Source organism: Gorilla gorilla, chromosome 15 (genome assembly GCF_029281585.2).
Source record: "Gorilla gorilla gorilla isolate KB3781 chromosome 15, NHGRI_mGorGor1-v2.1_pri, whole genome shotgun sequence".
Classification (NCBI taxonomy): Eukaryota; Metazoa; Chordata; class Mammalia; order Primates; family Hominidae; genus Gorilla; species Gorilla gorilla.
In genome coordinates, this window is record NC_073239.2 from 68036829 (window position 1) to 68058814 (window position 21986).

The 21986-nt window shown below is 40.3% G+C and overlaps 1 protein-coding gene across 5 annotated transcripts in view; it reads right to left on the reverse strand.

Moving 5' to 3' along the window:
- TRIM9 (tripartite motif containing 9) overlaps positions 1-21986 on the reverse strand; it is a 263721-nt gene that overhangs the window by 104836 nt on the left and 136899 nt on the right. For all 5 annotated transcript variants that reach the window (XM_055361500.2, XM_004055164.5, XM_019009943.4 and 2 more), the window contains exon 4: positions 13311-15423. In XM_055361500.2, coding sequence (XP_055217475.2) covers positions 13311-14132 — 822 coding nt within the window. In that variant the 5' untranslated portion in view covers positions 14133-15423. The remainder of the gene's footprint in view (positions 1-13310; positions 15424-21986) is intronic.

Consider the following 21986-nt stretch of genomic DNA (forward strand, 5'->3'; position numbering starts at 1 on the left):
TAGACTCCATTTCCAAAGCCAGAAGTGGAAGTTGGGTAAGGAGGAGGAGGAACAGCTGCTATATCCAGGGACCCTGATAAAGAAATGATTTCCTCCTCCTGCTTTTGGACTTTTCCATGTTTCCTGTTTGTCAAAGCCAATCTAGATGGACTTTATCCAAGTTCTGTCTCAGAATTGGCTTATTTTGAGATATGATGCAAAGAATTTGCAGTAGGTCGTGATAGGCCAGTCTTGATAAGATTTCCTCCCACGCAGGTCTGTGTCTGCTTTTTTCCTCCTGTGAGTGTCTGAGAATTGAGAGGCTTACACCTATGTCTCTTCCATTTTAAAAGTGAATAAGTACCCTGCATAAATAACTCTTATAACTCAATAATAAAAGACAGACAACCCAATTAAATGAGAGCAAAGACTTTAAATAGACATTTCTCTTAAAAAAGACATAAAATAGCCAATAAGCACATGAAAAGATTCTCAACATCACTAGTCATTAGGGAAATGCAAATCAAAACCACAAGACTTCACCTCACATCCACTAGAAAGACTATAATAAAAAGGACAGACGATTACAAGTGTTAGTGAGGATGTGGAGAAACTGGAACACTCATACACTGCTGGTGGGAATGTAAGATGGTATAGCTTCTTTGGAAAACAGCTGGACAGTTCCTCAAAATTTTAAATATGGAGTTAGCATGTGACTCAACAATTCCACTCCTAGGTATGTACTTCAGTGACTCCAATTTACCGACACCCCTAGGCGTCCTGCAATTCAATCCTATTCTGACACAAACTACCAGAGTTAGACTCCACAGCTGTAAAGGATCAGTCCCACAGGATTGCCCTCACTTCAGATTCCAGTTGCCAAGTCCTGGGTCCCCAGGCTACCTGAACTTCTTTCTGACTTGATTGCAACCTTGGATCATCCCCTTCTCACATTTGATAATTCACTAGAATGACTCACAGAACTCAGGAGAACACTTTACTTATATTTACTGGTTTATTATAGAGGATACAACTCAGGAACAGCCAAATGGCAGAGATGCATAGAGTAAGGTACTGGGGGAAGGGTGGTGCTTCCAAACCCTCTCGGTGTGCCACTCTCCCAGCACCTCCATGTGTTCTCTAACCTGGAAACTTTCCAAATCTTGTTGTTCAAGAGTTTTTATAGAACTCAATCTCCAGCCACCCTCCCTGCCCTGGGGGTCAGAGGTCAGTGGGTGGCGCTGAAAGTTCCCACCCCTAGAGCTCACATTTGGTCTTTCCAGTGACCAAAAGATTCTCAACATCACTAGTCATTAGAGAAATGCAAGAGTTCACATTTGGACTTCACAGTGACCAGCCCCCCTCCTGAGGGGACCTGGGGGCCCACCCTGAGTCACCTCTGGTCAAGACACTTCTAACTCAGGAAATCCCAAGGGTTTTAGGAGCTCTGAGCCAGGAACCACGGACAAAGACCAAATATATTTTTTACTATATCATGATACTCAAGGTAATTGAAAACATGTCCACATAAAAACTTGTATATGAATGTTCATAACAGCATTATTAGTAATAGCCAAAAAGTGGAAGTAACCCAAATGTCCATCAACTGATAAATGGATAAACAAAATGTGCTATATCCAATACAATAGGATATTAGTACAGGATAATTAGTCATAAAAAAGAATGATGTACTGAGGCATGCTACAAGGTGGATGAACTTTAAAAAACATTATGCGAAGTAAAAGAAGACAGATGCAAAAGGCCACATATTTTATGATTCCATTTATATGAAATATCCTGATTACACAAATCCACAGAGTCAGAAAGTACACTAGTGGTTGCCAGGAGTTGTGGGGTTTTAGTGGTGACTTAATAGTTGAGGTTTCTTTTTGGGATGATAAAAATATTCTGGAATTAGATTCTGTGCTGGTTGCACAACTCTGTGAATGAATCTAATTAAAACTATTGAATTACACACTTTAAAAAGGTAAATTTATGGTATGTGAGTTACATCTCAAAAAAAAAGTGATTTGTTGTTCCCATATAAGAGCAAGCCACCTCAACTTTGTCAGGAGGAGTGTGACCAAAGCTATATGTAGGATCTCTTCTGTGCAGTAATGGCAGGTATAGTGGTTAAGGCACAGAATACAGAGTCTGGCTCTTTAAGGGGAAAGCTTGGTCTTGGCACTTGTGAACTGTGACTTTGGGTTTCTTGGTTTCTTAGTCTCAGTTTTCTCATCTGTAAAATGAGAATAGTAATGGTTCTTGCCTCATGGAGTTGTGGGAATTCCCTCAGTTAACACACAGAAATTACTTAGATCAGTGCCTAGACCACTATGTACTTGGAATATAACAGATTCCTACATCTTGCTTCCTTTGATAGACTAGAACTCGATACTTTTCTCATGAAGTGAATCTTTGTCTAGTTTTCTAATACTTTTTGAAATATGTGTGGGGTTTAAGTAGTTTATTTGAAATCCTTAGTTTTTTAATTAATTAATTAATTAATTTATTTAGAGACAGGGTCTCACTTTGTCACCCAGGCTGCAGTGCATTGGTATAATCATGGCTCACCGTAATCTCGAACTCCTGGGCTCAAGTGATCCTCCTGCCTCAGGAAGATCCTCAGTAGCTCGGACTACAGGCATGTGCCACCATGCCCAGCTAATTAAAAAAAAATTTTTTTTTTAAAGATCAGGTCTCAGTATGTTGCCCAGGCTGTTCTCAAACTCCTTCTGCCTCGGCCTCCCAAAGCACTGTGATTACAGGTGTGAGGTACCATGCCCAGCAGGGATCCTTAGTTTTAAAATACTTTGCAGCAGCATTCTTCACACGTCTGTGGAGTTAAGATGCTTGCATTCATTGGTTCCTATTCAAAAAGTAAGAGAAGGAAATCTTGGAGTTACAAAATGGAGAGAGATGGTGAATTCAGATCTGGGCATCCTGAATGTGAGGGAGTTGAGATACATATCCAAGTGGAGATGCCAGCGAGCTTTAGGGTTCAATGCAAAATGTTTGATTAGTGGCTATGACCTCAATAACAAAAAATGTGAACTTCTGACATTTTGAAATACATTTTAACCAAAATAGTATTTAGTGTGGTACAATGGACTTGAGAGTTAAACAGGGTTCAAGCCCTGCCTTTGTCAAGCTATATGATTCTAGGCCATCACTCAACCCCTTGAAAATAATAATAGCAATCTCAAAATGTTGTGTTAATGTCACATCAAATAATGAATGGCAAGTAAACAAGAACTGAGGGTATTCTAAATATTAGAAGCCTTCATTTTCTTTTTAGCTTGATAGTATTTAAAAATATATGAGAAATATTTATGTACTGATTTGACAATACCAACAGTTTTAGTAAGAGTCTTTATATCTAAATGCCAAGAGCTTACTATCAATTCAAACTTTTCCACACTTTTTTTAAAATATATATTTAGTGACCAGAGCAACCAGAAATCCATGTCCTAGTTCAGGTGTAAATATGCCATTTTTGAACCCTTGCTTATTGAGCTTGGTGAGGCCAGTCTGGAAATTCAGGGTTCACACAAGTTCCTACATTCCAAATTTCTTGATCCTTTAAGTAAAAAGTAGAGAAAATTCTATTTAATACTGAATAACGTTTTAGTTCCATCAATGATAGATACACTTCCATAATGGCAGAAGGTAGCCGGATGACACAAGGTAGTGTGTAAACATCATTCAGCTTCATACTGCATTGATTATGTGCTGAAAGCTGTTTATCATATTTCCTTGCTAAGTCTTGGCTAGATGACTGATGGTCAATAAAATCAATAATAACTGTTTGTTAAAAGCACCATAGATTTATCTGTGCCATGTTAGACTTACTAGATTGGATGAATGTCCAGTTTTACATTTGATTTTATGTGACTAATGCTCTTGGGATAACATTATTCCAAGATAATGGGACAGCATAAGTGACACCATTTTATTAGTTTTATGAATTGATGCACTTCATGATTGCATAAATATCAGCAGTGCTAGGTAATGGACTATATATATCTAGTAAAGTCAGCTGTTGATTTTTGCACTGATGAAAAGAAACTAAAGTACAGACAATCAAAAGAGGTAGATTATGTCATAGAGTAATTTGGCTTTGGATGAGCTGGGCTTACAGTTGAGCCTGTGTATATTTGACCACCCAAGATTTTGCCCTCTACAAAATCACAAAGCCTGTTATAAAGACCTGCTCTAGACAGAAAGTGTTTAATTCCCTATATTGCCATTTACTCCTCTCTGCAACCTGCTTTGTTCAGAGACTAATAATGCCTTAGACTGATAGACAGCGCAGGCCAGAACAGTGTTATTCTCTCAGGCTCTCCTGGAGCATGGGAGTAAGTGATGAATATTTGGTGCCACACAGTTACTTCTTAAAGTGCAGGCTGCAAGCAAAGTAAGAGTAAGAGGAGATGAGCAAAAACCTCAATAAAGCTGAACTGATGCTACCCAGCTAGAAAGTCAGTGTCACATGAATAAATCAGCGGTGGATGAGAATTAACCATCTACGTGTACTCCTGACAGAAGGTGGCTATTCCCGCACCAAAGAATAATGTTTAGCATTCTATTTCCAAAGCCAGCTCTTTAAAAGGAACAGTTTCTTCTTTGATCGGAACTGTTAGTATAAAACACGCAGTTCCGCTTCTATGCAAGGCTTATGAAAAACAGTTTTATTTGGCAGTGTTTAAATCCATTCTTAAACGATATTCTCCTCGGTTCACATATTCCTTTTTATATGGTGAAAGGTGGATCAGCTTTCTATTCTGAACTGGAATACACATATTTTCTTTTAACCACATAGGCAAAAGATAAAAAAAAAAACTGAAAATAAACAGATACTTGCTTACAGATTTAAACATGTTTTGTGTTTTCAAAAATGGACTTATAAATGTTTAGATGTGTAGAAATAAAGATACTTAAAATGCCTATGGATTTTTATTTTTTAAATCTACTTATTAGTTTATGGTTCTTTTGGTCTGTAATTATTAAAATCTACTTATTAGTTTATGGTTTTTATGTCTGTAAATTTTGGGATGCATTATTTTGTTAGAAGAGAGACAATGCTCCATGGTCGAGCTGGTAAAATCTTACTGCCTATTTGTTACTTAGTTCTGACAGAGAGGCAGGATGAACCCCCTACGAGGTAATTAGGCCTATGCCTCTGATGATCTGGTCTGTGGAATATTCAACATACTTGTCACCTCTTTCCTCCTGCACCACAATTTCTTTTCTAAATTTATTTTGTCACAAGGAATCTTAGGAGAAAAAGGACTCAATTTCTCAGTAATTTTCATACACGAGAACTAAAGGAGTCCAGCTATTTGTTATGTCATTGAAGTTTGTAAGTTCATAAAACTGTACTTTATAGGTATACTTCCTGGGCTTATCAGAAAGTAGAACAGAACAGCAGTTAAACATGTGAGCTGTAGAGTCAGACAGCCAGGATTCAAACTCTGACCCTGCCAATTACAATGGGTGTGACTTCATAATCTTCCTGTGTTCCAGTTTTCTCACAGGAAGATGTGTGGATTATGAAGATTAAATGAGAAAATGCTGTAAAAATCTTAGAGCAGTGCCTGCATGTAGTAAGTGCCCAGTACATTTTAGCAAAAAGTATAAAATACAGGCTTTCAAATTTAATGATTACTGTCAGGCTAATTTGAGAAATTTAAAATACCGGGTTATATTGCTAGTTATTAGTCTTCCTCTACTGATTATTTTCTTCATTGAACCAACCTTTATCTAACTTCTACTAAGTACAGAAACGGAGTAAAAGAAGATAGATAAGAAACTGTCTATGGCATTGAGTTATTAGGGTTCAGTGGAAGATTTCTCACAGAAGCAATTATAATACAGTGGGAGGATGCTCAGGGTTAGAATACAGATATGGACGCTATGGAGGAGGGTGAGGTGAACAGGTGACAGGGCTGGGAAGAGAGTCTGGGACCAAACTGTGAAGAGGAAGGGGATTGAAATGACCAGATCTGTTTCAGACAATCAGGTACAAGCAGGAATTGAAACCACGGACTGGATGAGTTTCTTGAGACAGGCGTGTTGAGGAGGGGGGAAAAGTAAATGATGTTTATTTATTCATGACTAGACACTCAAAAAAAGTTTTCTTGCTTTTTCAGCTTAAAATGAATCAGCCAAAATGAAGAAAACTCCCTCTCTACAGTTATTTAATAAAAAAGTGTCTGCAATTAAACACAGCTGGGGTGGGGGGAGGTGGCAGGCACTGCTGGTGCAGGTGTAATCTGGTAGGTGGGATAGCAGCATCAGGTTCCCGGTTGGCAGGCTGGTCTGGTCCACAGCTGTGGAGGCTGACTCATCTCAACTGGGTGTGGCCAGGTTAGTTGGTCTGGTGATCTGAAGGTTTGGTCTAAGAAACTGGGGGAGGGCAAGCCTAGTGGACAGGAAGGGAGGGGCTCTATGGAGAAAGTCAGAGGGTGTAAAGAAGAAAATAGCTAAGCAGGCAGATGGGATTGTGACTAGACCCATGGCCAACATGCTGCACTTTAGGCCTGGATAGTTTAAAAAGAAGGCAAAACCAGGGCCAAACAAAAGTGAAATGATGTCATGATGATTTCCCTGACACAGATGCAGTTAGAAAAAAGAAAACCTGCTGTTGGATATATTTTGCTTAGGTTTCTTGGGTAATCTCACTTGGAGTTAGGTCTCAGTTTAGGATAGGGGCCCAGTTTAGGGTTGTGAGAACACCCCAGGGGAATGATCTTGGCTTTGAGATGTCCTTTGGGCTGAATTAGATATGCTGCTTAACAAAACCTAGATGGTCTCTGATAGTGTAGGTACACTGTGGTGGCCATTTTATAGATAACTCTTGTTCTAAGGTTAAAAATTGACCCGAAATGTCCATATAAAAATATTAGCAAAACCTGGAATGCATTAAACAAGCATTTACTTCACAAGTTGTTATGCTATGTTGTCCCCAGAGCAATATTAAAGTTTTAAGCTTTTAATATTGTCTTTTTCTGCTCATCAAAAGTATCTTTAAAACAATCTATTTTTGTATACCACAGATTAATGAAAAACTCAATTAGACCAGTCATTTGGTATCATGTATACAAAACCTAAAAGTAGTCTAAAGTAGAATGAAGTGGTGGTTTTTTAAATTATATTACATTAATATTCCTCATGCCTAAAATCAGTTTTTGAGTTATTTACAATAGAAAGGTGGACAACATGTATTCCAGTCCATACATATAAATACTACAAAACTTATGTTAATTATTTTTACCTCTTTGACTTTTAATGTTTAAAAAATAAAATAAATTTAACTTTTAACATTTGCTTTAAGAATTAATGCAAGATTTAAGATTTAAGGATAGGTTTGCTGCAGGCATAGTTTTAGGTATTCTAATCTACATAGACAAGAAATGAATAACAATTACTTACTAACTTATTCACTAATAACTACCTGAACTAGTGTTCTCCAAACTTGTGTGGCACTCTAACAGAGTTTCCAAAGTTAGACAAATTTGGAAAATGCTACATTGAATCAAGTGGCTTTGTTTGTTGCAGGATGTGTATATATAGGCATATTGATACAATGTACAATGTGGACTACCTGCAGCCTGTTCAGAATGGAGAGTCTCAAACTTATTTAACTATGGAAAATTTGTGGGAACAGAGTTTGAGAAATGCTGACCTAGAGTATAGATAAAAAAAAAAAGAATTGTGGAGTGCTCATACACATCTTCAGAGGTTTTCTTGCCTTTGAAAACAAACAAACAAATTATTGGCAGAAGTTCGATTTCAGAACCTCCCTGTCTGGCCTAATGTTCTTAAAAGTGTCATCACTACATACATGGAGTAATTTCGAGTTGGTAAAAAAAAAAAAATCTCTTCGGCCTCTTTGTGAAAAACCTCACGATAAAAATAACTGAAGAAAACAACCAAAAGGCTAATAAAAGCTACCTAGTGGTGAATGGGTAGATAACATTGAATATGATATGATTTCTGCTTCATTGAATCAAAAACCGCCCCTCTATTTGTATTTATGGCATCAGAATGCAGCCTTCTAAACACAATATTCTAAAGACAATATCTAGGATGAATAAAAATTAGAATCTTAAAGTATTTACATGTGTTAATTCATATGCTTTTGTAAGTCAGGACTTCTTGGTTGCAAGTGGCGGGAAACCAACACAAACAAGCTAAAGCAAAAAAAAAAAAAAAAGACTCTCAGTGGACACTGACATGAATAAGTAAGAAATTAGATGCCATTATAATTCACTGAGATTCGAAGATTTGTTACTGGAGCATAGTCCAACCTGACTGATAGTGAGAGTGAACTTAGTTTCTAGCTTTATAGTTCCATTCTCCTTGTGAGTTGATTTTATTTCACTTCCCATGAAATCCTCTGAGATCACCTAAGTGGGTTTCTGATCCTTTCAATGAATAATCCCTGATAAAACTGATAAACAAATGATATTTATTTATAACTATTTGATTCTTAAACATTTATCTTGTAATAGGTTCTTCTATCCTTCTGTATGCCAAAGTTAAGTTGTATGTGTATATACACTTTGAAAAGTCCACCAACTTGTTTAGGTGAGGAAAGTGCAATTTATCATACTGATGGTAAGGACAAATGTTCCCTGTGCATTATTTTCATTACACAAGAACAGATGGCTGTGATAATTGTCTCTTACTTTATGCAAACTGTGATTTGACCTGAAACTCCAATTAATAGCATCTTTTCATGGCATATACAGGAGAAACAATTTCTGCTATTTCAAACTGGTAACAATATCTTTATTGGAGAATCTGAAAAAAAAGGAGCCTTATCAGCTATTTCAGCTTACTTAGAGAAAAACAGAATGCTTTTGTTTAATATATAAATCTTTGTATAGTATTCTTATTTCTTGAGCTTAATTCAACTGAATATTCTCTCTGGACCCATGAGGAAGAGTCTCACTCTTTTAGGCCACCTTTCAGAGCAGCTTTGGACTGTACCCTATGCTCTGAAAAGGATCCAGAAAAGTACCCCAAGTTGGGGGATGAGATTTTTACGCAGTAATTGTCGACTGGTGAGACATTGACTCTGTTTGACATGAATAGTTTATGGTTGTGTTGAACTGAAATTAGTAAATTATAAACATTTAATTTACCTTATCAAAATCCTTTCACAATTGTTTTTAACTCCCTTATATCTTTGTAGGTAGGAAGTACAGACAGGTGATGATACTTGCAAAAAGTTTCCTGCAAGTAAGTGGCAGCATTGGTTCTATAACCTGGATCTCCTGTTATCTAGTTCTTTCCATTATGCCTGGGTACAAAGAGGAATAACTGTCTTCTCTGTAACATTTTCCTTAATATCTGTAAAAATGTTTACATGGCACACAGAATGTTCTAATTGTACTAGAAGTAAATCAAAAGAAATGTAAAAACATGAACATATGCTGCCTGTTACATTTACCACAGGAATATATAGACTATATTGTGTTTACTGCTGACATATAGTTAACTGAATATCATTTTAGTGGCATTATATAACACATTTTGCTACATAAATATTTAATGAGATGCCACCATAAAGCTAAGCAGATATTTTTTTCCAGGATATTTTAGAATTGAAGGCATATTAACTGACAGTTTATTTTAAAATATTGTTTAAATTGCAAATTTTCATTTATAAAAACAAAGGTAAGAGAAAAATAACATTTGAGACAAGATTAAGAATGAATAGTGTTTAGAATAGAAAGGAAAAGAAAATCTTTGCTCAGTAGCATGAACACAAAATAATTGTTACAAATATATTACTGATTCAGTGACTTCATTTTTTTATTTTGAGACAGTCTTGCATCGTCACCCAGGCTACAGTGCAGTGGTGAGATCTTGGCTCACTGCAACCTCTGCCTCCCAGGTTCAAGCAATTCTCCTGCCTCAGCCACCCAAGTAGCTGGAACTACAGGCATGCACCACCATGCCCAGCTAATTTTTGATTTTTCAGTAGAAATGGAGTCTCAACATGCTGGTCAGGCTGGTCTTAAACTCCTGGCCTCAAGAGATCTGACCGCCTCGGCCTCCCAAAGTGCTGGGATTACAGGCATAATCCACTGCACCCAGCTCTGATTCAGTGACTATTGAAACCCCAGGAATTCAAGGATAATATGAGGGTTTAGGAATGTGAACTGCTTAAAATCACAAAGTAATAGTAGTGGTTTCTATTGCCCATTTTAAAGTATCTACAAAATCACTTTTTTGGTGTTATAATTCTTTTAACAAGTAAGTTGAATAAAGGAATATAGTAAGTACTGGCACTAAATAAAAACTGCTACCAAATATTTGACTTATAAGACCATTATTATTATTATTATTATTATTCATGTGTTATTATTTTTCATGGAGTTTTGAAGACCAAAAATATCTGAAAAACATTTTAATCTGGCCAGTTGAAAACTAGTGAATTTCAACCAGATGTTTTTAATACCACTTTAAAAATAAACTTCAGCCATTTTATTATATCTTGAGTGTGTAAGATGATGATTTATGCCTGTGGGAAATACTTATCTGCAGGACTTGCTTTATCAGTAGAAATGACTAATATGATAGAATATGAATGAAAACTTTTCAGGTCTAGTAATAACCTGTGTTGATAACTAACTGCCCAATTTTGGAAACCTAGTTAGTATAGTTCTCTGCTGTCCTATTTTTTCAGGGCATAGAAATTCTGGCCCATGAGCTTTTGTGGAGATAGAAGTACCATTAACTAAAACATAAACTATATGAGAAAACTGGCTGCTAACACATTAACTTCCTTATTAAGTAAATAAGGTGGGGGAGTAATGTTTGTTGTTCATCTAACAGATGACAAGTGAATGTTAAAATCTGTCATCCTTCTGTCTTATTTTTTTTCTTGGCAGTTTAGTAATCCTCATATTGACTAACAAAAATTATGTGTACTTACTCTTTTGGAAAAAATGTGCAAAAGATCAGAGAATAAATGGTCTTCTAACCTACTTATGTCATGTTTCAAGGGTTTTAACATTCTTTTTTGGCAGGTAGATATCTAAATCTCAACCCAGGCAGCACCAGTGTCTGTCTACTCATAATTTCTATTGCCAATAAAACAAATGATTTAACATTTCAAATTGACATGGGGCTTGACAGAGATTTAAAGGTTTCTTTTGGTCTTAATAGATCAAGGATAGGCTTGTCATAAAAAAATAATAATGTTGTGGTTTACCCATCCTAATTACCTTGTGGCTCTAAATTCTTTTTCCTGACAGAGTGATTAATTTTTTAGTTCCAAGGATACTTTGTAGGGCAATTCAACATGGACTATAATTAGCAGTTTAAAAGTGAAATCAAAATATGAATTAAAAACTAGCTGTGAACTCAAGTTTTGAAAACTTTCAAAATTAAATGTCATTTTCAAAAATTTAAATTTGACTGTTCTGAAAACAGTGGTGTGTGCCCAGTTAGGCTTCAATTTGTGCTAAATGAAATCTCCATCAGTACTAATACGATTTAATAGGTTATATGTGAGAATAGAATGACTGTAAACATGGATCACATTCAACTGGGTTAAGGAGTTGAGAAAACTTTCACTGATTGCTGAAAATTAATGACATTTTTTTCTTGCTGTAAACAAAATATCAATGTTCCAGCCTTAACTCCACGGTTGGCCACTTGCAAAAGCTACCCTTTCTAGTCTCCAAGGAATTCTGGGAGACTCTGAGCAAGGCCACAGCTGAGGCCTGGACACTATCTTCACTGCTCTATCTCATCCTTGGGTATGCAACTCAGTGATGTAAAGAAAAGCTCCTTCCAACCATCCTGAATCCCTGCTCTGCACTCCACAGCCCCAACTAAATGGATCATTTAAAAAATGAAAAGCAAATTCATGCACATCTCCTCAAGAGTTGTTCCCTTCCTTCTAAGCAGTGTGGGCATATTATAAGGATCTTCTTCCTCATGAGGCTTATTTCGTTTATGTCTGTGTGTGTACAGGGAGCAATAGATAAATACAAAAAATAACAATTAAAATATATAGCATGCCACACAGGGATAAATACTACCGAGGAAAATAAAGCTGAGAGGGAACTAGCGGGTGTCTGGGTGGGTGGCGCTGCAAAGATGATACCTGAGCAAAGAGCTGAAGGATGCAGGTAAGTGACCCATTCGGATCTCAGGTAACTGGGGAAGAGAGCTTCAGGCTGAATGAACACCAAATGCAAAGGCCCTGGAGTGGGGAAGTGCCTGGCGTCGTCTGAGGAACAGCAAGAAGCAGTGTGGCTGGAGCAGAGGGAGTAAGTGGGAGGCAATGAGGTCGAAGGGGCCAAAATGGAAGAGGTCATGTAGGACAGGCTGAGAAGCTTGGGAAAAATTGGAGGGTTTTGAGCAGAGGAGTGGCACGACATAATATGTTGCTAAAGCCTCTTCGTGTCTAGCCATGGTGGAAATATCATCAAAAGAGACTGGAAAGATAAATCTGGTAACAGGTGTCCCAAAGTTTGCACATATAACTACTGAAAGAGGAAAGGGCTTGAATTCTGGAGAAGTGGGTGTGTGTATAGTTGGGAGGAGAAGGTTTCCCTAGGAGATGCACCTGTCTGGCTTCCAGGCCGCGACTGCGCAAACTCCGGTCCTGACACTCTAGTCTCAGGTCCCAACTCCGGAAGGGTTCAGGCCCAAGCCTGCACGTCGCGTTGCCATGGATACCGCTGGCTGCCCTCTCTGGTCTGTCTTTTGAGCACGTGGCACCAGGACCCCGCGTTCTCTCCAGCTCGAGAGCCAGGTCTGGCCCAGAGCCGGGCTCATCAGTATTCCGCCTGCGGCGTCTCCCCGATCCTCCGCCGTGCCTCACCAGGTCCGCCTATCCAGCAGCGACAGACTCCCGCCGTCCGCGCGACCCCACCGCCCCGATCCCAGTCCCTCCCCGGGGGTTCGCAGCCCGCCCTGCCCTCGAGCGTGCCTAGCGGCCCTGGGCACTGGCGCGGCTCTACCCAGCTACGCAGTGCTTTCCCACACACTGGCCGCGGCCACTGGCTGCAGACCCGCCGCGGAAAGGGGGCGCCCTGAGTCCCGCTCGCAGGCAGCGCGCCCCGAGAGACCCGCTCTAAGGCATCCCCGCAACAACTCTGTGGGGGCATTCAACTCCTCCGTCCGCCGGTTAAGATTCCCCCATGCCTCCTGCAATGCACCAGACCAGGGAGGTAAACATCTAAGGCACCTGCATTGCGCCCCCACTGGGATGCGCTGTGCGCAAGAGACGGGGACCGTCTGCTGCAAAACCGGATGATCGGAGACGCAGGGAGTTAGGAGTGGGTTTTCTTAGGACTCACCTTATGTAGTTTCCACATGGCCCCCAGAGCCTTGACTTCGTGGCTGGAGTGTTTGCCCTCCTCCAAGCACTGGTAGCACACGGGCATCTTGCATTGCACGCAGTACATGCTGTGGTTCTCCAGCTCGTGGTCTGTGCAGGTGGAGACCTTGCGTGGGCTCAGCCTCCGGCTCACACGACCCTGGGCCGGGGGCACCAGGCGGTGCTTGGCTAGGGGCCCCCGGGGCGGGTGGCAGCGCAGGCGGCACGGATCGCAGTAGAAGACATCGCACTGTTCGCACATGACGGTGGCTTCCTTGGGCGCCTTCTCGCAGAGCTGGCACTTGAGGGCCGCGGCTTTGCTCTGCTGGTAGCGGTCAATTACCCCTTCCAGTACGCGATTCTTGGGGAAGCCGCGGAGCCCCCGGTCATCCAGGATGAGGCTGCGGTGACACTGGGGGCAGGTGATACAGGAATTGCGGGGCACCGGGGCCAGGGCCGGTGACAGGTGGGTGGCCGGTGGCGGCATAGCCGGGGGAAACACGCGGACGCCGTTGGGGGACTTCTGGCACGGGGTAGTGGGGGCGCTGGCGAACCCCCCGTAGGAGCCATAGCCGCTGTCCGCCTCGCTGTATAGGCTCATCTTGTCCAGGTCCAGATAGTCATAGTCGGAGACCCCGGAGCCCGAGGCCCGGTGGCTCTGGGGGGATTCAGACTCTGGGGTCTGCACCAGGATGTTGCGGGCGCACGCCTGACACAAATTGTGAGAGCAGGGCAGGATGATGGGCTCCCGATAGAAGGAGCCGCACACGGGGCATTTCAACTCCTCTTCCATCTCCTCCATGGGGACCGGTCTGGGAGGAGGCAGCGACGGCTGCAGCGGGTGCCTGAGCTGGCGAGGTGGCCGACGGGCCCGTCTTGTCCAGCACCCTGGCCAGCGGCGGCGGCTGTGGTGGTGGTGCCTTCCCGCGCAGCACTGGCGCGGACACCCGGAGAGGCACTAGCTCTGTGAGCCGCAGCCGCGTAGCCGCCGCGCCGCGCGCCAGCCCGGACCGCCCCTACCTGCCCTCCTAGTCCCGCCCCGGCCCATGAGCAGCGGCCCATTGGGCGGGGGGCAAGAGATCGAAGCTCTCATTGGCCACCAGACCCATCCGTCTCCTCGTCTCCGCAGGCCACAGGGGGTTCGGCAGAGTCTGAGGATAGGGCAGTCTTCGCTCGCGGCTGCATGATCTCTGAAGAGGGCCGGCGTGCGGAGGCTAGGGGACCGGGAAGGAGGAGTTAGGCGGGATGATTCATCCTCGCCCCGCTTCCTTCCGACCTCCGGTGCAGTCTCCCAGGAGCTGGGGGCGTGAGAAACCCCTCCCCGCAGCGAGTGGGCTGGCGGAGGGGGCTGGGGCTTCTCGCCAGCGTTTGCGTTTGGCTCCCAGCTCTGAGCTCAGCGCCCACCTACCGCGGGCGAGTGCTGCGCAGTACGGAGGACGCCCCTTCTCTTCCGCTGCTGGCAGCCTTCGCAGGCGCCTCACCCGGGCCTAGGCTTCTGCACGGCAATGGGGCTTTTCTCCTTCGTGAATACGCTGACGCCCGGCCCTGGAGCTCCCCCATCCCGGGAGTCTGACGGCGCTGGCGCAAGCCCTGGCGACACTCTTGGCTTCTTTCATCCTGCGTCCCTCGTTTCCTAAAGAGCATGTATAAAGTCGATTTCCTAGTGTCGACGTGAGATTCAACTGGGTAACAGATGGAAATTGTCAGCATTAGTCAGAATCTATGACCCCTTCGTTTCATGCTTTAAATTATAGCTCGGCCCAGAGGCCTCAGTGCCGTGGTGTGAACGTGCTTCCTTCCACGGATCCTTCTTCCTCCTCGCGGCCTCCCAAAGCACCTGGCTGAGCTTTTTCGAGGCCCGCTGGGCCTTTGGTTCGGTTGAGGCAAGAACAGTTTGTCTATTTCTGAGTGCCCGTAGTTTAGTAAAGCTCTGTAAATGAATCACTGTGTGACTGCGGAGTCTCAGTGTTTGACTCCAAACAGCATTATTCAACCCCACGTGCCCTGGGCATCTGCCATAGCTTACAGCATCGTGTGCCTTTCTGTTTCCTCCAACGAGGGGCATGGTGAGGCGGTGATTCTAGTGTTAGTCCCTGTACAAGGAGGGAGGGAGGGAGGGAAGAAGGGGAAGAGGGAGAGAGGGAGGAAGGAAGAGGGGGAAAAAAGGAAAGGCGGAAGGAAGGGAAGAAAGGGAGGGAGGAAGAAGAAAAGGAAAGGAAAATCTTTGAGTCAAATGACATTCTGAGGTAGTAGCATTTGAAATAGTACATAGCCGGCTTTTGCTGAGTGATTCATGAAGTAAAGGACAAAAACTCTTTGCAAGTTCTAGAAATGTTCCAATTTTCCACCTTCCAGACAGGAGATAACTTGATTATATGCAGCTATGTTGATAATTTAAAAGTACTTTATTGTCCAGAAAAAAAATGGACATTTTATAACACTGCCCTTGTAGAAATTGTCCAATAAACTAGGTTATCTTTTCAACACCTTTAGTTGCAATGAGAACAGTAGTTGATCATTGTGTGGGGGAATAAAGTCCCCATTGTTATTTAAAGCCATGTTAATCATAAATGTGACGTGATTCATTTTTAAGCTGGCTTTCAACTAGTTGAGACCAGAGCATCCAAAGGTATATGCACTCTGTTTACAGACATAGATAAAATTTCTTCAGGTATGGTTGGGACATTAGCTGCACTTGCAGGATACACTTAATTTATAGGTCCCAAGAGAAATTACTAATAATTATATTTAATATAGTATTAATTGAATTGTAATGAAAGTTAATTATTGAGACAATATTAGAAAGGAGTGTCCTTTTATGGCTTTTATATGCATTTGACCACAAGTCACAATATCTTGGACCAGCAAGGTGAGCAGCTGTTACACTTTGTATGAGTTTGAACTCTGCTTATGATAGTATATCATCTAAGAGATCTTATTAGCAGAAAGTTTATGCTTAGTTCAAAGTAAAGAAGAATTTTAGAGGATGTCTCATGGTGTAATGCAGTGTTGGGTTCGCAAAAAGAACAACACAGGTTTATAATATAGTCAATATAGAAAGATTTGGTCTATTATGAAGTCGCTTGAGATGATTTCATTGTTAGATCTGTTTGTTTAGGAATTAGCTAAATCAGTCAATCCTAGGAGAGCTCTTAAAATGACTCATTTGTTGAGAGTTCACCCTGTTCCAAACAGGGGATTTATTTATTTGTATACATTACTTGGTTAAATCCCTGTAATTACAAGAAGAGGTAGGCACAATTATTCCCATTTTACAGATAAATAAACTGAAGATAAGCAAAGACACTTAAGTACTCAAGGTCAAATATGGTGAGGCTGGGATTGGAACCCGGACACATATAAGTTTGTACTTTTGTTCATTCATTCATTCATTCATTCAACAAGTGCTGAGTTCTACTCTCTTCAAGATCTGAATGTGATAAGTACCCAAAATGTTCTTTGTTAACTTCTATGATATTCTGCTCACCTTCCCTGAAAGTTTACTTTTTTTTTTCCTTTTTGTTTTTTTGAGACTGGAGTCTTGCTGTGTTCCCCAGGCTGGAGTGCAGTGGCACAATCTTGGCCCACTGCAACCTCCACCTCCCAGGTTTAAGCGTTTCTCGTGCCTCAGCCTCCTGAGTAGCTGGGACTATAGGTGTGCACCACCATGCCTGGCTAATTTTTACATTTTTTTTTAAGTAGAGACAGGGTTTCACTATGTTGGCCAGACTGGTCTCAAACTCCTGACCTCAAGTGATCCACCTGCCTCAGCCTCCCGAAGTGCTGGGATTACACGCATGAGCCACCGCTCCCAGCCAAAAGTTTACTATTTTTCTTGAATCCATTTCTTTAAAATATTCTTGAAGGCCTTTGAAGATTTTCCCCTCATGTTGCACTGTTTGGCCATAATGTGCTTTATAGCCCCCCAGTGACTTATGTTTAAAAGGGAATAAAAATTGAAATGTAATTGATAATATTATAGAAATATTATACTATTGAGGGAATATCTTCTGTCTTCCAGCTGGTGATCAGTCCATGCCCTGAAGCACAAGGATTGATAGCCCTGTAATTTCATCATTCCTGGGATGACTGCAGATGTTCTCTTTTGTGTAAAGTGCCTAATTATCCTCTGAAACTTACTATTCACCCAAATTATGTTCTTTAGCAATGAGAGCAATTACATTTAAAATGCAATAACAGCTTTTGCATTTTTAAAAAAAGATAAATGTTTTTCTTTTTTTGATAAATGTTTTTCAATGAAAAATTGAGTTGCTTTCCTATTTGCTTTTGACTACAATGCTTGATTATTAACAAAACAGTCTCTGTGAGTCTAAAGAATGAACACAGAGAAGAAAGGTTTTTCTTTCTACATTCTCTCCTAGAGCAGTCTATCCTTAGTTGTGGGGAGGGGGGGGGGGAATCAGTGAAAGGAGCTGATCTTAGGCTCTAACATTTTAAGATTATCTGACATGTATAAAAAATATTTTATTAAGGTATTTGAATAAGGGTCTTGCTGCATGTGGTTTGTAAAAGTACATCACTTGAAAAGTGATAAATGTGATGTTTCTATTCTCAATAGAAATTCTGAAGAAACTTCTTTTATGGAATAATTTACCCCATTTAGTCCACTAATATTCAATTTTATACTTATAATTTTGTACTGTTCTTTAATAACATATTTATTGTTGATATTCTTTGGTAATTTAAATTATTTGATTATTATAGTGAATTATGAGCTTTTTCTCATTTAGTACTCCTGGAAGATAGCCATATTCAAATTCTGTAGTATTTCTTATTGTAAGTAATATATTACTGATGCTTTGGGAAGGGTAGACTGGAGAATCGGAGAAAATGAAGATTTAATGAATCCTATATGGAGGTAAGAGAGCTGGAGGATAAATCCAGAAGACCTAACTTGTGAATAATAGGAATCTCAGAATGAGGAAATAACACAGGTGGAGGGAAAACCACAGTTGGAAAACATTTCTCTGAACCAAAAAAATATATAAAATTACAGATTGAAAGGATTTTAGAATTATAGATGACATTAATGAAAAAAGACCCAGTTATATACAGACACAATTCTTAACTCAGAAGAAAAAAAAAAGATCATTTTACAAGCTCCCAGACAGAAAGAACAACTTAATTGTAAAGAAAAAAGAATCAGATTGGCATTGGACTTCTTTCTACAACCTTGCAGGTGAAAATAATGTGAAACAAATTCTACAGCCTACTAAAACTGAAAGAAGTCACCCTGTCATAGTCCGTTTTTGCTGCTATAACAGAATACCACAGACTGGATAATTTATAAGAAACAGAAATATATTGGCTCATGGTTCTGGAGGCTGGGAACGCCCAAATCAAGACACTGGCATCTGGTGAGAGCCTTCTTGTTGCATCATCCCATGGTGGAAGGGCAGAGAGAGGGCAAGATAGAGGGCAAGAGGAAGCTGAACTTCTCTTTTTATAAGAAACACACTCCCGCGATAAGAAACCTATTCCCATGGTAATGGCATTAATCCATCCATGAGGGTGGTGCCCCTGTGACCTAAACACTTCTTAAAGGTCCCAACTCCTGACGCCTTCTCACTGGGGATCAAGTTTCTAACACATGAACTTTCAGGGACGCAGTCAAACCATAGCACAGCTTAAATATTTTATAGCCTGCCAAAAGATCATTTGTTTGTCTGGTCAAAGAAGAATATTTGCAAGAATTTAAAGAATAGAGCACTCACACATTCCATCTGAGAAAAATACTTAAGAAGACTTTTAAATAACAAATAAATCTTAACAGAGTCCCCAGAATGGGTTAGGAGTGAGTGGGGACCTGAAAGCATCCTAAGGAGTTGATACTGGGGAGAAAGAAGAAATGAGAAAGGAAAGGTGGGAAATAAAATGTTTCTGTTGGAGGGATTACTTGGTATCCTTTTTTCTTACATAATATTAAAACATTACGTGTATTATTAGGCCTGGGAAAGGAATATAACTATTTATTTTGTGGAAAGTAAAATAGAACTTGCAAATTAACACACATTGGGAAAGTATTCTGTGAAACTCTATGATGACAATTTTTAAAACCTAAAGGAAAGGGATACTTTCTGCCAAAAATATATAATTGAATCAATCCCTCAAAGTAGAAAGATTGAGTAGACCAACCTCCATAAAAGGGATTTGAAAGATAATTTCAGATTTGTCATTAATAAGGAGAGGATGGTTGCACTGATGAGTTCTAGTTAAATTTTTTAAAACAAGCAACTTTAATGGTATTGAAATAATCAAAACTAAAGAAAAATATGGACTATTTCCAAGTCTATGAAGCCATCATAACTTTAATAACAAAACATGATTATATAGTTAATAGAGAACACACTAAATAAAAAACTATGGCCCAAAAACTAAGTGTTAGATGTAAAAGTGCTAAATAGGATGTCAGCAAATAGATTTCAGATTTGTATAACAAGATTAACAAACTATGACCAAGTAGGGGTTTTCCTACGACTGCAAATATAGTTGAGTATCAGGAAAACTATCAACAGAATTTATTACATGACAAATTAAAGGGGAAGAATTCCCTCTTTTGGCCACATGGGAGTAATCTTCCTTCCATCAATGACTAAAAAGCAGGAATAACTATAAGAAACAACCATTGTCAGACACTGGCAGGAAGTGTAGGGCTTTAATTCCTGGGAGAAGCCAACAGAGATGAGCCCTACCATCAGCCAGGATTTCTACCAGATGACAATTTCCAGGCTTTGGAACACAGAAGAGGAACCCAAACGAAGCTCACCAGTCTCCCCTAGTTGAAGAGACAGAGAATTTTGGGAAGGCCAAGAGAGCTAGAATTTGCAGAGAGTGAAGAGATAAACAGAGTTTCAGGTATCTGTGTGGGGATTTGCTTGGACTTTTGACTAAACACAATATGTGCATGTATAGGGTGAACCTCCACCAGATTGGACAGTAACAACTTCTGAGGAAAGAGCATTTATTGGAATTGTAATACCAACAATTCTAAGAGCACACACAGAACCAGGAATCATTCATATTCCCTTCAGCCAGAATGGAGAGAACTCACTGAATGTACAAAAATCAACTGTATCTCTATGTACTAACCATGCATAATGAGCAGTTGATATTAAAACTACCATTTACATTAAGAAAATTAACTCCACAAAATATGTGCAAGATCGAGGCACTGAAAACTATAAAACATTCCAGAGATAAATTAAAGATGACCTCAATAAGTGAAAAGATATACTATATTCAAAAAATGGAAAGATATACATCTGAGCCCCTGTCGGGTCCCCATCCCAGCAGTGTGAATCTTCTCCCAAGGGGACGCTGAGGTAGGGGCATGAAGCATTCCTAGACTGGGGAGTCCCACACGTGCCCCGGAGACAGCTGTAGCAAACAAGCTGCCCTCCCCATTCCTGACAACTTGGGCCTCAAGGATGGCCAGGGGACACCTGCCAGTCCAAGGCAGCTCCATGTTGGAAGCAAAATAGATGGAGGTGAAAGTGGAATGTGAGAGGGGCTGCAGCTCACGCCTTCCTCTTCAAGTGGGATGGAGGCAGGGGGGTCAGCCCTCCTCCTTGTCTCTCACCCACACAGGCCCCCCACCTCTCCTTCAATAAGCAGAAAAATATGCTATATTCAATAAATTGAAATATATACTTAGACTGAATATGGCTAAAATGGTAATTTCCTCCAGATCTATGTAGATTCAATATGCTTCCAGTAAAAATTTCAGAAGGTTTGTTTTTTGGTAGAAATTGATAAATTGATTCTAAAATGTACATGAATATGCAAAGAAGCTAGAACAGCTAAAACTGTTTTGAAAAAAAGATAATACTTGAAAGTCATACTAACTGATTTTAAAACTTATTATGAAGCTGTAGTAATTAAGGTATTGTGTTAATGACTTAAGGATTGACATATAGATCAATGAAAAAGAATAGAATCCAGAGATAGACTCACACATCTATAATCAATTAATTGTATGTAAAGATTCTAAAGCTGTATGGAAACAGCTATTAAAGTAAAAAATATACCCACTTTTCAACTCACCAATTCCATTGCTAGAAAACTACATTATAAAAAACATCAATATGTAAGAATACTTGTAGAAAGATGTTTATATTGTCCCCAAACTAGAAAAAAAATCAACTTCCAGTGATAGTGTCATCGTTGAATAGATTATATTGCATCCATGCCATGGACTATGATAAATCCATTAAAAATAATTAATTCATTAGCATTTGATTTAGAGGGATTTCCATCAAATATTGTTATTGGGAAAAATAACATACATAGGAGGGTACATAAGATAATTTCACTTTTGTCAGGCTGACAGTGCCCCTCCTTAAAACACCTCTATGTACATATGTTTACATATGATTATATGAAGATGTAGAAACTTATTAAAGCATGCTCACCAGGTTGTAAACCATGGTTACCTGGAAAAATCAGGGGGTGAATTATAGGTGGAGATGGAGGGGGTAGAGTATAAGCCGTTAAAAAGGTACCAATTTTATTTTACTTCCCCAGCATATGGGATATTTTACTTATGTAAACTAAGTTTATGAGTGACTGTATGTTCCTCTCTCCCTCTCTCCCTCACACACACACACACATACATGTCTATTTTAAAGAAAAATAC